Source organism: Boleophthalmus pectinirostris, unplaced genomic scaffold (genome assembly GCF_026225935.1).
Source record: "Boleophthalmus pectinirostris isolate CB_2022bp ecotype Guang Dong unplaced genomic scaffold, ASM2622593v1 HiC_scaffold_21, whole genome shotgun sequence".
Classification (NCBI taxonomy): domain Eukaryota; kingdom Metazoa; phylum Chordata; class Actinopteri; order Gobiiformes; family Gobiidae; genus Boleophthalmus; species Boleophthalmus pectinirostris.
In genome coordinates, this window is record NW_026571175.1 from 20,800,606 (window position 1) to 20,817,176 (window position 16,571).

The 16,571-nt window shown below is 38.1% G+C and overlaps 1 protein-coding gene across 1 annotated transcript; it reads left to right on the forward strand.

The window, feature by feature from the left end:
* The first annotated feature begins 1,248 nt into the window (after nucleotides 1-1,248).
* On the forward strand, nucleotides 1,249-16,459 carry lypla2 (lysophospholipase 2). Its single transcript, XM_020932564.2, has 10 exons — nucleotides 1,249-1,291; nucleotides 8,702-8,796; nucleotides 9,581-9,612; nucleotides 10,193-10,258; nucleotides 10,344-10,391; nucleotides 11,051-11,121; nucleotides 11,637-11,710; nucleotides 11,804-11,905; nucleotides 12,195-12,365; nucleotides 14,856-16,459. Exons 2-10 carry the CDS (start codon nucleotides 8,719-8,721, stop codon nucleotides 14,904-14,906), a joined length of 693 nt encoding a protein of 230 aa, XP_020788223.1. The 5' UTR covers nucleotides 1,249-1,291; nucleotides 8,702-8,718; the 3' UTR covers nucleotides 14,907-16,459.
* The last annotated feature ends 112 nt before the right edge of the window (nucleotides 16,460-16,571 follow it).

The window sequence follows — 16,571 nt, forward strand, 5'->3', positions numbered from 1 at the left end:
TGTATAGACTGTTAATGTGATTTACTGTTAATGTGTAGTCAATGTGTTATGCTTTTATTATGAGAGTGGACCCCATTAAAAGTAGTCTGCACATTTGCGGAGATTAATGGTCCAGGCTAGGATCTTTAGAGAGTTAATTGGGGCTGCTGTGTAGTGTTTTGTTTAGTTTTTTGTAGCAATAACAACATTATTGTGATATTGTAATATATATTTTGGCACTATACATTCAGTTAGTAAATAATCATTTACTACTCAAACTGCAACAAAATAAAACTTAGAGAAAACCAACATCATCCCAGGTCAAATGTAGAACGCATTGAAAAAAATCATGAATTAAATCAACTTTTTGTCCATTTTACTTCCCAGGAAAAGTACTTTCCTGTCAGATGGACGTTTGTTATACTGTATACTTTTTATACTTGTGATATTGATTTTCTGCCCTAAAATAAATGTAAGCTAGTATCCCCAAAAAGCATGAAAACCCAAGCCAAACGCTGTGTGTTTCAGTGGATTTTAATGACCCCCACTCAGGAAATTAGAAGTGGTGTCTGTTTGTAGTAGGTGTACCTTTCAAATCCATCTGGGGCATTTCATTCATGGTCTTTCATTGTTAATTTTCAAGAGGTGACCACTTTGTAGACAACAAAAACTATTCTCTGCTCAATTACTGAACAGAATTACATTATTATTATTATTATTTTAGTAAAATTACACAATTTTGATAGAGGCATCAACTTGAAAATGTTCTCCAGCTACTATATGTACTCCAGACCAAGTTCATGGTCAAGGGCCATGCATTGAGATTGGCCACTGTTCCTGACAGGTTGCCAAAGCAGGTTGAAAGATGAATGAAAAGTAGGGCTCAAATGAACCTACAACAGGTACAATTAAAGAGGCAATAATAATAATTTCAAATGGATGTAATGCTGTTGGTTATTTTCTGATTTTAAAAGAAATATCAAAATTCACAGATGTTGAAAACTGGTCATCATTTGTTAAAAAATTGGTTGCCATATTCAGGTTATATTTAAGTCCTTTTAAGTGTTAACAATGTCTGTGTATAGTGTATTTAGTAATAGCAGTACATAGAAGAAAATTACATTACACCATTACAGGTGAGTTTTTTACATCGACACATTTTTCATTCTCTCTTTTGTTTTGATCATTGTTGTAAATAATAAATCTGAACTTTGCGCTCGCGCGTGGGTTCGCCCTGGCCCTGCCCTGTGCGTGAGTCTAGACGTAAACCGGAAGTACCGCACCATCGTAAACTGGGACAGCGAGCGGTGAGGTGAGTACTGCATCAGCTAACGGGCCAGGGACTTGGGTGTGACTTTTACCATCTTAAACCCACCCAAAATAGTCCTTACTTGCGTATTTACAAGATTAGACGTTCAGCTTCAAAATCACTCTATACAGCATTGAAATATTATTGAGTAAAGACGTCGAGGAGCCGATACTGTAGCGTGGCTGTTCGCTCGTAGCAGCTTCGTTTCTCGCATGTTCAGTGTGTTTTTTCGTTCAGATAAGACTCAAACCGGGGTTATTTATCAGATTTATTCTTTGGATGATCAAATTAAGCATTGTTGCGTTAGAAACCAATGTATTTTGCTTTCTATTGTTGATGCATTCTTGTTATCGCCGCTAGCTGTACTCGAACCATTCATTGTCCTCGCTGTTTTTGCCTCTCTCTTTGCGCTAGCCGCCTACTGTAATTAAATTCACTTGCTTTCTGTGTGCCTGCTTCTCGCCTGGTCTTTTGAAAATAATAATGCAAGCATGATGTTGTTTCCAGTTGCTTTCTTTTAACTTCAATCGGAAAAGCACATATAGCGAAGGGAATAATTGGAGGAAGAAGTGTTAGCTTATTGTACACTGAGGATGCTCTCTGCATTATATTAGCATTATATTTATCCCCAGTTTACCATTGTAGCTCTATAGTTCCTCAAAAGTACTGTGCTATAAGGAGAAAGTGAATTGTTTTATAGTTAACAAACGGGTTGTTGAATAGCAGTATTACAAAATAATAAATGGAAGCAATTTAACATGCCTACCTAATTCAAGCAGTGTATTTTGGACCTTTTTTTGGAGAAGCCATGTGAAGCTTTTTCTCCTGGGTGGTGAATCACTGGTTTAGCCTCCTCAGTTTTCCATTTCTATTCCATATCTCGATCAATGGAGAATCTTCAGGATGTTATGGGTGAATATTAACAAATTCACAACTCACAAAATAGGCCCATCAGAATATGCTTTATTGCCAGTCAGTTAACAAAATTCACAAACCACTGAATGGTTGAATCAATAATGTACATATAAAATCTAATCTGATCGCCATTAGTTATATAACAATAATAGAACTTCGGGGTGTCTGGGATCAAGGGTGTCATGGATCACGGCTCTGTCTCGTCTCTATTATGAACCCATATATCCAGAGTAGAACAGGTTTCTTGGTGCTAAAAAGAGCGTTTTTGGTCCCTGCACTGGTCTCTGTTAATATCTGGTATTGACCAATTCACTTCAAGCCAAAGTATCATTATCAGTATTGGAGCTGAAAAACCTGGATCGGTGCATCCCTAGTAATTTCTTCTCTGAAAAGTTTTTCTCCTCCTTGGATCTGTTTCCTCCTTGGGCTGGACTGTAATTGAAGTCACATAGAGTGGGCTCCCGTGATGTAATTTATTTAGTTTTTTTTTTTTTTTTTTTAAGTCTTTCAGAAGTTTCTTTGCTCCAAGTCTATTTGCAGAGTACTGTGAATGACTCAACTTTGTGATCTTAAGTGCCACAGCTGAAAATAAGATAAAAACTAAGTTATGTGTACTTACTTTTTACTGTGTATTTGAATGTATTCTAGGACAAATTTAAAACACATACTGTAAGTTGGAACAGAACCTTAAACTAAACCCAGATTGGACCAGGACTAAACTGGAAACAGAAGTGTTATTACAGCATTAGTTACTGATCATTTTAAATCATAAATACACCAAGTGCACACTGTGCCAATATTTATTTATAACCACAGGCCTCCTCAGCAGCATTGTTTTTGAGCCAGGTCTGAAAACCTCAAAGGCTTTGAGCTGGTTGCACAGGTTATTCTCCATTGTGAAAAGATACAGCGATATGACAAGAGGAGGTACTTTACTTCTATGGGGTATTCACTGCTAACATGTAACATATTTAGATCACCATGTTATCTTTTATTGTTTTAAAAATGCTATATTTGCTGAAAACAACAACTTAACATGTTTTATGTTTTTTGTTCATTTTTGAGTCTCCCCTCCTTTTGCTAAGTCACCCCCCTCAGAACACTATCACAACACAATCAGTGTGCATTTAGCTAATCAAACTACTGCAGTGCATCAGGTTTGTCAGGTTGCTGTATACAGTTTTGTATTATGCTTTTGTATATTTATAGAGAATTGTCGTGTGGGAGCATGGGTGATGTAGGCTTATAGGCTGCAGCTCAAAGGTTTGAATAGGGCCTGGGAGAGATTGCTAAATTACTGAAATATGCATGGCTCATATCTAAAACCACTACAGGTATGTTTTTGTCAAGGGAACAGTGTTATAACATGGTAGACAATTTTTGCATAATATCCCCTTGTTTTTCCTCATATTGATCAATCACAATTTTTGAGAATTTGATTAAAAGAAGAAATGCTTTCAATATGAATTTCCAAAATATATATCAGTGAGTTATTCAACGGTAAACCAGATTTAACCTCATCATACAGCACAATAGAGGGGGGAGATAGAGAAAAATTGGTAATATCGCAATTGCTGTTTTAATAAAAAAAAAAAAAGTGAAATCTTCCAAACAAGAGTGATATGCACTATAAAACGTTTTCATTTTTTGCACAGTAGGCCAACTTAAAGCTAAACTACAATATTTACAGATTGATTTTAGCACCTTTCTGATTATTGCCAACAATAAGTAATAAAAAAATATATATATATATATATATTAATTTCTGTCAATAATGCACACCCACACAGCACAATATTTTTTTATGAACAGCTTCACACAGCACTGATGAAATGCTACTGCTTTCAGTTTAATCATGACAATCATTTAATACTCACAATAACAAGCAATTTCTTAGCTTTTCTATCTATTTGGCTATTGCAATTCTCATGACAGCATTGCAAGATATTGACAGAACAGAGCCAGACCCAGTCACAGTATTACCACTGAAGAAGATTACTCACAAATGCACAATAGTTTGTTGCACATAGAATAAATACTGAAAAACTCTGTCAAAAAGACTAATACTGTGTGAACAAAAAAAATTCTATGGTGGAGCGTCCGCTACCTACTTATCTCCATTGAAATGTTATTGCTTTACCTAAAGTGTTCCATGATATGACATTAAACAACACATACATCTAGCATTTATTCATTACGTGTGTTTCTATTGCTCAAAAATACATACGTTCTCAGGGATGACTTTCCACAGATCTGACCTGTAATGTAGCATAGTGCTGTAACTTGCTTGTCTTCCTTGATAAATAGGTTTCATCTATTCTGTGGAACATTCTAGACAAAGCAATAACAGTTCCATGGAGACAAGCAGGTGGCAGACCCTACACTAGAAATGTTACACAGTGCCTCTTTAAGTGTCCTACTAAAATATTACTGCCATCATCTTTATGGTTTACTCCAGTTTCTCAAGTCTTATTTTTAATGATATTTTTGCTTAGAGACGTCACTGGCACGCTTTTTCTTCACATGAATCTAAACTGATCTAAATTACTGCTTAGTGATAATGAATGCAAATGAGAGGCTGCCTAACTCTGCCTGTAATTTTTTGCAAAAATAGAGACTACACAATGTTCTTCCCGAAAATGATTAGCAATAAACAACATTCATCTGCCACTTTGGTACTCATGTTTTTGCTTTTTATAAATCATGACATTGTAATTTAGTAGAAGTGGGAGATACATTGAAATATGAAAATCACAGTTGCTATTGCGTTAATTGTTGTAATAAAAATAATACAAACTTGTGATGTAATCGTACAAATAGGAGTGGTTAATTTTACAGTGTAATAAAGATGCACTGTGTAACATTTTGGCTAGGGGTCCATCACCTGCTTGTTTCTATGCATATGTCATTACCGTAGTATGATATTAAACCGCTCTACCTTACATTTATTCAATTACAGGTGGTTTTATAGCTCAAAAATACCTAGAAAACGTGAGCGAAGTTGCCTCCCAACAGATCTGACTTGTAACTTGGTGTGGTTTGGTCTTCGTGAAGATAGAAGGTTTAATGCCATACTGTGAAACATTCCAGACAAAGCAAGAACATCTCCATGGAGAAAAGCATTTGACGGACCCTCCACCAGAAAAGTTACACAATGCACTTTTTGTGTGAACATAATGTACATTGTCATCTTTTCTGATTCTGTTGTTATTGGGACAATCCAAAAATTTTGCAAGTTGAAGCTACTTTTTATGAGTTGGCGTCACCTATCAAAACTATTTCCAAATGAAAAAACTAATTGTAAAATCATGATTGAACAGTGCTTTTTGAACCTACGGAAATCTGCTAACGCATTAGTACCCAATGTGCTAATGTGAAATTATGAGATGCTGCTTCTGTCTGTCGTCAGATATGAAACTCATGAAAATGTGTTATAGACATCATGACTGTGTTTTGGGCAAAATGTATGCATTACAATACCTTTATTTAACTGAGAAAATATATTTTCAATTTGTTTACCTGCCAGGTCTCCTTTAACTAATAGCTACACAACTTCAGGTTCAGGAAGTAGGTTGGTTCTCAGTTGACTTCCTTGTATTTGTTGTGCATTTGAGGTGACCTTTTTGATATAATCCCCCAATTGTTAGGCCTGTCACAATAATCACTATATCAACTTATTGTTCAATATGTGACAGATGGAGATACTTTTGGGGGTCAATATATATCGTGGGTATATTTTCATTGCACTATTGGGAGCTGATAGTCGAACCTCAGATCCAGGAAGAGCAGTGTGGTTTTCGTCCTGGCCGTGGAACACTGGACCAGCTCTACACTCTCCATAGGGTGCTCGAGGGTTCATGGGAGTTTGCCCACATGTGCTTTGTGGACTTAGAGAAGGCATTCGTCCGTGTCCCTCGTGGTGTCCTGTGGGGGGTGCTCTGGGAGTATGGGGTTCGGGGCCCTTTGCTAAGGGCTGTCCGGTCCCTGTATGACCGGAGCAGGAGCTGTGTTCGCATTGCCGGCAGTAAGTCAGACCTGTTCCCGGTGCATGTTGGACTCCGCCAGGGCTGCCCTTTGTCACCGGTTCTGTTCATTGTGTTTATGGACAGAATTTCTAGGCGCAGTCAGGGGCCGGAGGGGGTCCGGTTTGGGGACCACAGGATCTCATTGCTGTTTGCGGATGATGTTGTCCTGTTGGCTTCATCGAACCAGGACCTGCAATGTGCACTGGGGCAGCCGAGTGTGAAGCGGCTGGGATGAAGATCAGCTCTTCTAAGTCTGAGGCCATGGTTCTCGACCGGAAAAAGGTGGCTTGCCCTCTCCGGGTGGGTGGGGAGTCTTTGCCTCAAGTGGAGGAGTTCAAGTATCTCAGGGTCTTGTTCACGAGTGAGGGAAGGACGGAACGGGAGATTGACAGGCGGATCGGTGCAGCTTCGGCAGTGATGTGGTCGCTGTATCGGACCGTTGTGGTGAAGAGGGAGCTGAGCCGAAAGGCGAAGCTCTCGATTTACCGGTCAGTCTTCGTTCCTACTCTCACCTATGGTCATGAGCTCTGGGTAGTGACCGAAAGGACGAGATCGCGGATACAAGCGCTTGAAATGGGTTTCCTCCGCAGGGTGGCTGGGCGCTCCCTTAGAGATAGGGTGAGGAGCTCAGTCACACGGGAGGAACTCGGAGTAGAGCCGCTGCTCCTCCATGTCGAGAGGCATCTGTTCCGGATGCCTCCTGGGCGCCTCCCTTGGGAGGTGTTCTGGGCATGTCCCACCGGGAGGAGGCCCCGGGGAAGACCCAGGACACGCTGGAGGGACTATGTCTCTCAGCTGGCCTGGGAACGCCTCGGGGTCCCCCCGGAGGAGCTGGAGGACGTGTCTGGGGTGAAGGAAGTCTGGGAGTCCCTGCTTAGGCTGCTGCCCCCGCGACCCGGCCCCGGATAAGCGGACGAAAATGGATGGATGGATGGATGGATATTGGGAGCATTTTTGTTTTTTTTCTCTCTATATAAGATTTGAGCCATTAAAGGTTGAATTACTAACTTAACTATGACTCACTGTATGAAAAGTGCTAAAGTGAGTTTTATTGCAGCCCATGTTTTTTTAAAATAATATTTTACAATATTTGTGGTTTAAATCTACATTTGAGTTAGTATTTCAGTAACATAAATTGAAAGATTTGTTCTCAGTGCACTTCCATGTATTTGTTGTGCATTGGAGGTGACCTTTTTGTTACAGTCCCCCTCGTTTACAAATTAACCTTTCTTCTCTGCTCATCGCCTTTGTACCCATCACCCCTGTCCTGTCTCGTCACGCCCCAGCCCACAATGCATTAGCGTTTAAGGCCATTAATGAGTCAATGCTTTTACTGCTTCCTGCTGTTAGATCACCTCGTCTAGTGTAATTGATGGCGTGTGGGAAGACATTGCGTTCACGTGACTTCACAACATTGAACGCTTATAGTTTAAAATTGAGCTGGAGGACAGGAGTTCTGATGGAAATTTATTGTTTAACTGTCATACTGCTGATTTGTTGACTCAGTTGGCAGTTAATACTTTTGAGTTACTGAGCCTATGTATGTGAAACAAAATGCATTAACTTTTATTTTTTAAAGTATTCTGATACATGTATTCTTGAACTTACATTACTTTCATGCAGAGTTGTGTTTAAATTAAAGACAACATAGGATTGTAAACAGCTTTATGTTTGTTACACCATTTGTTCTGCATTTCCTATCACTAACTGGAGAAACTAAAATTACACATGAACTCACCGTAGGGCAGTGCTTTCTGTTTTTCTCACTGATTATGTGCTATTTGAAGCTAAAATTGTGTGATCAAGTACCGCCATTCCTTTTGATTTTAGGAAAGTAACCAAATACCACCAAATGAAAAAGTAACTATACCAGAATACAGTTACTGTGTTCTGAATATGTATTCTAGTTACATGTATTCAATTACTTCTAGACACTGAGGACAAATGGGTGATTTACAGATTGTAGAATGTGATGATTTCATACTCCCAGATGAGAGGCACGAGCTTTGCCCGGAAATACCCAAAATAAGTAATGGAATTTATTTTCAGTAGTGATATTTCTACTGAGTACCTTGTTTTGATAGTAGTTTTTTTATTTATTGTTTTTGGTTATGGTAACTCTGTTTAATAGTTGGTGGGTACTCTATAGACTGTTAAAAGAAGTGGCCTAAGGGAGTGTAATGTCTTCCATAGCATTCGGCTCCAGGCAGATGAAGCTCACGAGGTTAGCAGTTATAGGGGCATATTCCATATTAGGAATAGGAATTAATTTAGAGACGAATTGGCAAAGTAAAAATATCAGGCTTGTGTGCGGGTTAATTTGTCAATTGGACCCAGAGTTGATGGAGCCGAAAATGTGCCCCTGCTCACTTCCTATTTAGAACACAGCGGCTAGCGGATTAAATATGTCCGTTTATATACAGTCTATGGTTGACCCTCTCTCTGTCTTTCTCTCTTTTTCTTTTTCTTTCAGCATCTCTTCATTGGTGTATGTGTGGCAACAACATGTCAGTCCCGCTGCTCGATGAGGCTGCGACGGTGTCCGGGACGGAGAAGGAGACCGCTGCTGTGAGTCCAGACCCAGATACATGTAGAGAGACCGCCACACGTAGAGAGACCGCCACACGTAGAGAGACCGCCACACGTAGAGAGACCGCCACACATAGAGACTGCCACACATAGAGACCTCCATATAGAGTTTTTTAATCACTCTGAAACCCATGGTTAGTAATCTTTGACTGTAATGCCCCAGAGGAGGAGGAAGAGGGCAGATTTAGGTCAATTTCAAGTGGATTTATGAACAGCTGTATGAAAAATAGAGGGTTTAGGCCCAGATACTAGATACTAAAAATATGTATAAAGCTTTATTTGAACACTTCAGTGTGAAGAGACAACGACACAAAACGTGACTACCCTGCTCTTTTAAAGGTTTCTAGTCAAAAAGGGGATGTAGGTGAGTTTTTAATTAATTGAAAATACATAATTTAGGGGCAGTAATCAAAATCAGCCCTACATATCTCTCCAGAAATGTCTGTCGTCTTTATCGCTATTGGTTTGTCTGGATTTTAAACAATTGGCATCTGCCATGAAAAAACATGATCTAGTCGCTCTCTATTGTCTCAGTCTCGTACATAATGTAGCAATTTAAATGAAAATGCCAGGTTCAGAGCAATGTTTTTGTGTCACTTCAAGATTAAGGAAGATTATCTCTTTTACATTTCAAAGGGTTCACTTAATCTTTTCTAATACAGTTGCTTCATGCTTTCTTGCTCCTGTTTTATACATTTTACTTTTCTATACCCACACAAAATAATATTTAACTATCAAATAACAATAAGTATTTTTTTTGCAGGTGATTTTCCTTCATGGTTTGGGAGACAATGGGTAAGTAGTGTCTCTGCAGATATTTTATTATTGTGAAGGTATTGATACTTTGCAGTGACATCACACTGGGGGTGTTCTACCTGCATCTCTATGACAATTACCATGGCGATGCAATGCAAACTTTAGCAAACACTGTCAAAAAACTTTTAATAATTGTGCAAAAACTCATAATAGATTTAGACAACACATTTTCATGAGCCGAGCATTCATGGTCCTGTTTAGGTCCTTTTCTTTTTGGTCAGATTGTGTTAAATTAAAGCTCAGATTAAAGTCCAACAAGTCTCAGACAGAGCAGAGCCTACAGTTAGCACCACACTCCTAGGGAATGTAGATTACATCAGCTGCAAAGTATCAGTTGCAGAGGTACTGTTAATATACTGTTATAGTTCATGTCTATAGCCACTATGTTGTTGATAGAAATAGAAATATGGTTACCAAGCTTTAGATGAATTGTGAAATTAATGGCAATTAAAAGCTGTAGTACAGTTTACATAGCTTCTTTTTTGTGACATTGTTTCAGTCCATTCTATATTTGACTTTTGACTTCTGTTTTGAAATGTAACTTTTTTCATTCTTCTAGCAAAGGCTGGGCAGATGTATTGACCAGCATCCGGTTGCCTCATGTCAAGTTTATCTGTCCTCACGCGTAAGTCTTATATTTGGAAGCTGTGCATTGTTTATAGTGTAATAGATTAAGTAACAAATATTTCTATTTTGCATTTTTATTTCAGGCCTGCTATCCCTGTCACTCTCAACATGGGCGCCTTGATGCCTGCATGGTAAACACACATTTCTGGAATACATGCATTGATAATTTTTATTATTGTAGTCCTGGTTTAACTGTGGTTTAGGACCTTTAATCTAATGTAGTCCTGTTGGAAGACTTGATTTAGTCCTAGTTAACATCTTACTTGTACATCTTGTCTTTTCCTGGTTTAGTCTTGCAATGAAAGACTTCCTTATTTGGTCCAACACAGAATTCTATTGTCTCCCTGGAAACCACAGAATCCTAATTTTCTCTCTTCTGAATTTTGTTTCAATGACAAAGCTCTGATTGTGCCAATCTTGGGAATCTACGTTGTAAAATTTCCACTTTCAACAAAATCCATATGAAAAATGTTACAGGTTAGCTGGGAGCAATCAATACCCCCATACAGCAGTGTTAATTTTGTCAACTTCATTTCATTAAATTTGATTTGGAATTTGGATGCACAGTCTGTCCAGCTTTCTAGAAATTTGTTTAGATTATACATATTCTTGACCTTGAGCAAATTTTGTTTTCTGTTTGGTTATTTTTTATTATATACTTCTCTTGGATTGAGTAATTCTGTTCCCTGAGGTGTTGGTATCGTCAAATCCCAGAATGTTAACAAAACCTCTCTACCTGTTCGCCTGATCTCCATGATTAAATGCTGATTAAATGTTTGTATTTGGACAGGTTTGACCTCAAAGGCCTCAGTCCCGACTCTGCAGAGGATGAAGCAGGGATTAAAAAGGCAGCAGAGAACAGTGAGTTAAAACAACAACAATATAAACATTAAATTTAAGTTGTGTACACGACATATTGCGTTCAGATATTAATAGTATAAAATACTCTCATGGTTTTCCAATAGTCTTTGCTTATCATATTATAGATTTTCTAGGTGTACAAAAGGGGGTGCCCTTGACTAGAATTCTGTTCATGTAATTAAAATTTTGTATAATATCTCTGAATCCTGAATTTAAATGGTTATAAATTGATATGTGCAGAAAACCTCATTACTGATTGCTTGTTGTTGCTTTTTAGTCAAGGCCATAATTGAACAAGATATTTTCTGATGATCAGTTATCACATTATTGTAGATTTCCTAGGCGCCCACTAGAGGGCAACCTTGACCAGACTGTTAGAAATCTGTACATTTAATTAAACTTTTGACTCTCACAATGCTTAATCAAATATATTGTCTCTGAATGCTGAATTTAAATTCTTATAAATTGATAACTGCAGAAAACCACTTTGCTGACTGCTTTTTGTTGCTTTTTAGTCAAGGCCATAATTGAACATGAGGCTAGAAATGGCATCCCCCCTCACCGCATTATACTTGGAGGATTCTCTCAGGTACAGTTATTTATTGAGCCTTTCAAAAACATATTTAATTTTATGGAATTTTCTCTTCAATCTAACTTTTTTCTGCCATTTATTTAAATTCAGGGTGGAGCATTGTCCTTGTACACAGCTTTGACCTGTCAGCATCAGTTGGCTGGAGTTGTGGCTCTGAGCTGCTGGCTACCTCTTCACCGGACTTTCCCTGCGGTACTATATATTTATAAACACAAATCTGATCACATCAGTTTAACCATAGGCTGTATAAAGAAGTGAACTCAGGGAATGTGACATCTCCCATAGCATTTGGCTCTAGTCAAAATAGCATTGATGAATATTCACCCTAAAAACACTGCACTGGTTCTATATTTTATGCAGAATTGAAGGTCCTATATTACGCAAGCTTATGACTTGAGTAATGTTATTTGAGAGGTTACGTAACAGTACAAAATCAGCTCACCTACTTGTGTAACTTGTTGGTTTTATCTTTTCTATGCAGGCGTCCAGTGGCACCAGGAACATCCCAATTCTGCAGTGCCATGGGAAGTGCGATCCCATGGTTCCCATAGAGTTTGGGTGTTTGACATCAGAACTGATCAAAACCGTAGTCAATCCTCAGCTGGTCACCTTCAAAGGCTTCCCCGGCCTCTCGCACAGCTCCTGCCCCCAGGTTTGTCCCAATAACTACTTCTATATTATATATTAGGGTTGTAACAGTAACGGAAATATTGTGATATGGTACTGTCAAAGTTCTCACAATAATATCGTGGACCATCACAATATATCGAACTTCAAGTCTCTTTGCTTAAATTAAGAGTTATGGTGCAACAATAGCTAAAAAAGACAGAGGGAACTACATAAACCATGATTGTTTGCCCCATTTCAGTGTAGACTACATGAAGAAATAACAGTTCTAAGCACCTTTAAGTCTTAGTTCTTTGGATTAAGTCTTATCAAGGCATTTTAAGAGAAAAAAGTAGCATATTAACAGTTTTGTTAGCCTCCACAAAATATCGCAATAAATATCGTACCGAGAGATTTGGATATTGTTACATCTCTAATCGTGAGCCTCCCCACCATATCGCAATAAACATCGTACCGTGAGGTTCATACCATAACAATATCGTATTGTCAGACTTGGATATCATTACACCTCTATTATATACTAGAGCCCGACCGATATATCGGCTGGCCGATATTATCGGCCAACATGGACACCTGGAGACATATCGGCTATCGGCCGATATGCTCACTGATATGGGCCGATATTTCACGTGGGCATGTTATACCTCGTTATAAAGCTTAGACTCTCTACATTATGTTCATTTAATCCAATTTACAGACAGATAAATGTCCTCATATGTGGCTCCACACCAGTATTTATCTGCGGTGTAATTTGTCTGTGTGTGTGTCCGTACTGTCCCTGAACACACCACCAGAGTCACGTCACTTCACTCACGTGTTCTTGTTTACACCCGCAGCGGTGCGCAACACTGAGATTATATTCTTTTTACGACAATCGGTTTGAGTTTGGATTAAAAGGACATTTGTTAGTGCAGACTTGTGATGTGAGGAGGAGCCTGTGTGAGCGGTGAGTGTTGGAAATACACCGACTTTGAAGCTAGTTTAGGTTTTGTTAGCGATTAGCTGCTGTAGCTCTCACACATAAACAGGCTGTTTTCTATTGGCCTATTGTAAAGTGACTATATTGGCCGTATATTTGTTACTGGACCAGCATTGATATGTAAATGAGCTGTGAATAGACGTGTGAATGATCCACATTTATGCATATAATTAATTACCGCTGTGCGCACGTTTTTACGGCTAAAGGCTAATAGCGGTAGTTTCTTTACTAGCTAGGAGTTATGGGTCGGTCGCGATCGAAGCGGCTCTTAGAGCCGGCTCTTTGAAGCGAACAACGGTAACATGTTTCTTATTGGGAGCCATGTTTTCTCTTTTTCTCACTTTTTCTCTTCAAGCCGCATGTAGACCCGTAGTTTGACAGCAGCAGGGGCTGAAAACGAAACTTTCAGAAATATGCGTGTGCACAGGATAAAAAAAAAAAAAGTGCATATTTGGCTGCAGTTCAGCATAAAATGAATAAACCAGGACTAATCTTGGGCTCGAGAGAGAGATAGAGATAGAAACCGAGTCCCGACACTCAGTCCTGGTTCAGTTCTGGTTTAGTCCTGCTTGCAACAAAACAATCTCAAGAGTCGCTTGGGAGCCGAAAGAGCCAGCTGCTTTAGTGAGCCGAGCCAAAAGAGCCGGTTTTCAAAAAAAAAAAAAAACTGGAATACCCATCACTAGTAGCTAGAATGTGATGCAAAAATGCCATTAGGCCAATCTACTGTATGTAAATATGATGTAAAGAGGCAGAACAACAATAAATGTTGCCTAAATAAACCCAATTTAGAATCTACTAGAGCCAAACCTAAGTTTTTTAAACAATTCAAGATTTACAGTGAATTTTTACATCACTAAATATATCAGCGAATATATCGGCTATCGGCAGCTCCAACTCCCATTATATCCGTTTCATATCGGCCACAACAAAATCCATATCGGTCGGGCTCTATTATATACCTCTAATATAACTAACTCTGTATTATATAACTATACTATAACTCTTACTCTATATTATATAACTCTAATTCAGGGATGGGACAGTATGCAATCTCTACAGGATTATAACCGTGACAAAAAAATACTATGGTATGATTGTATACTGTGGAGTTGCGTAATTTATAATGCTTAACAAGAACAAGGGACGTTTTCAGTAAAAAAAAATTGTATATTGCTGGTATATGATCTATTGCTCCTTGGTTATGTCACATTTTGGTGCAGAGATTTGTTGAAACACAGTTAATATCAGAGCAAAGCTGCAGTTAGGTACAGTAGGAAAGGCATATGGTTTTAAATATCTCTAAAAATTAGGGGAGCTCTATTGTATTTGGAGTCTCAACAGTGTCGGGAGGCTTTACTTCATCAATATCACAAGGCTCTACCGTATAAAGAGTTTTTACTCTATCAGAGACTTCTACTGCATAAAGTGGATCTTCTGCGTCAGAAAGCTCTATGATATCATGAGCCTCTACCGTGTACTGTATTTATTTTTTCCATTTCTAGTGTTATTTTGACACCTCTTTTATTCTTGCAGGAGATGGAGGTCATAAAGGAATTTATTGAGAAGTATTTGCCTCGGATCTGACCTCAACGTGACCTTACTGTGACCCCTGAGACACTGACCTCTCACCTTTGACCTTCCACCAACGCCCCACACAGGAAACGGGAAACAGCCATGAGCACTCTTCTTTTTAGTCACAGAAAAATCACTGTAAAGATTTCACTTTTAATGCTTTCCATAGTCTTAGCCTTCAGAGGGAGATAACTCAACTCACAATACATTCCCTTTTTGTTTATATATGCCTTCTTCCTTAAAACCCTATGCCTATTATTATTTCCCAGCTTTCTCAGCATATTTTCTTTATTTTTGGTCTAATTCTCTTGAACTGATAACACACACAATACATTCCTCCCTTATATGTGAACATGATGCAATATGACCAATTTACAATATAACAATTTCTATTTAATCCACAAATAATTGCCACAATGTGCTGTTCAGTTTCTCTTAACCTTCCCTTCATTAATCATGTTTTAGCACCAAGTTTCAATTAAAATATCTCTAGGTTAGATTTGCTAGTTTTGTCGTTGATTTAGGTTTGTCTTACATGCATAAAAAGGTAAAAATCATCATACCCTTGTCAACAACTTTTTCTGCTTGTATTGTTGTCTGTATATGTAAAGTAAACTATTGTATCTCCATTGGTTTCGCATGGAAGTATGAATGACTGACCTACTGTAATGTAATGCATGAATTAGTCATGTTTAAGATGTTATTGCAAACTGCATATCACCACTTTCTTGTCACTATTCCCCACTCATGGCTCTTAACCTGACAAATTCACATTTTTAATTTTGCATGGTCTGCCTGATTTTAAACTCTTGCACTCTCTCTGTTTAAGCAAACCAGTTTTAATTAAACCACAGAAATCTCCAATAATAAAACTACATCTCAGCTCCCTCTTATGGCCATTTACCATTGCTACATGGGGTCAGATCTCTTGTAAAAATAAATAACATTTTAAAAGGCTATACACTGGGAGGGCTTGCGCACAAAGCTGTTCCATTATAACTGAAGGGTTTAATTTTACAAACATAATAATGTAATCTTGAACAACTTGTAATCCTTGGACATGCAAGTGTATCTCTGGATAAGTTGTGTGTGCTTAAAAACACTTCAGGTGTTCTTTTTTTTTCTTTTTAGATATTGAGTTTACTTTCCTTGATTATAATGTGTACCTTTTTCTCTAACTGGTTTAGTGGTGATAAGAGAAAATTTAAGAGAAAAGAATGAGTTTGATTGTTCACTAATTAATGAATGTCTCCTTTATAATTTCCTTTTATCAGCTAATGTTGACTCTGCAGCTACCTTTTTTCACTTTGATTAATTTTGCCCATATATTGTCAGTTATCACACTGTATTGTGTGTTTTCTCTTGGGTTTTGACATTGGTTTCATTTTTTTTTAAATATATATATATATATAAATTATGTCATTTTGTTTTACCACTGTGTTGTCATCTCATTCTTTTGTGTGTTTATAATAATGAGCATTTAACTTGTAGAGGCTAAAGTGGTGGCCTCAGTATGTTGTTTTGAAAACACCTGTATTGCAAAATAAATCGCCAAAAGCATCGAAGTGAGTTTGTAGTATTTACATGACAGATAAGACCTTTTCTCTCTCTCTCCTTAAAAATTCAAATCACTCAGGAGTTAAACGGAACATTGTTCTGAAAATGAAAGAGGGCTTG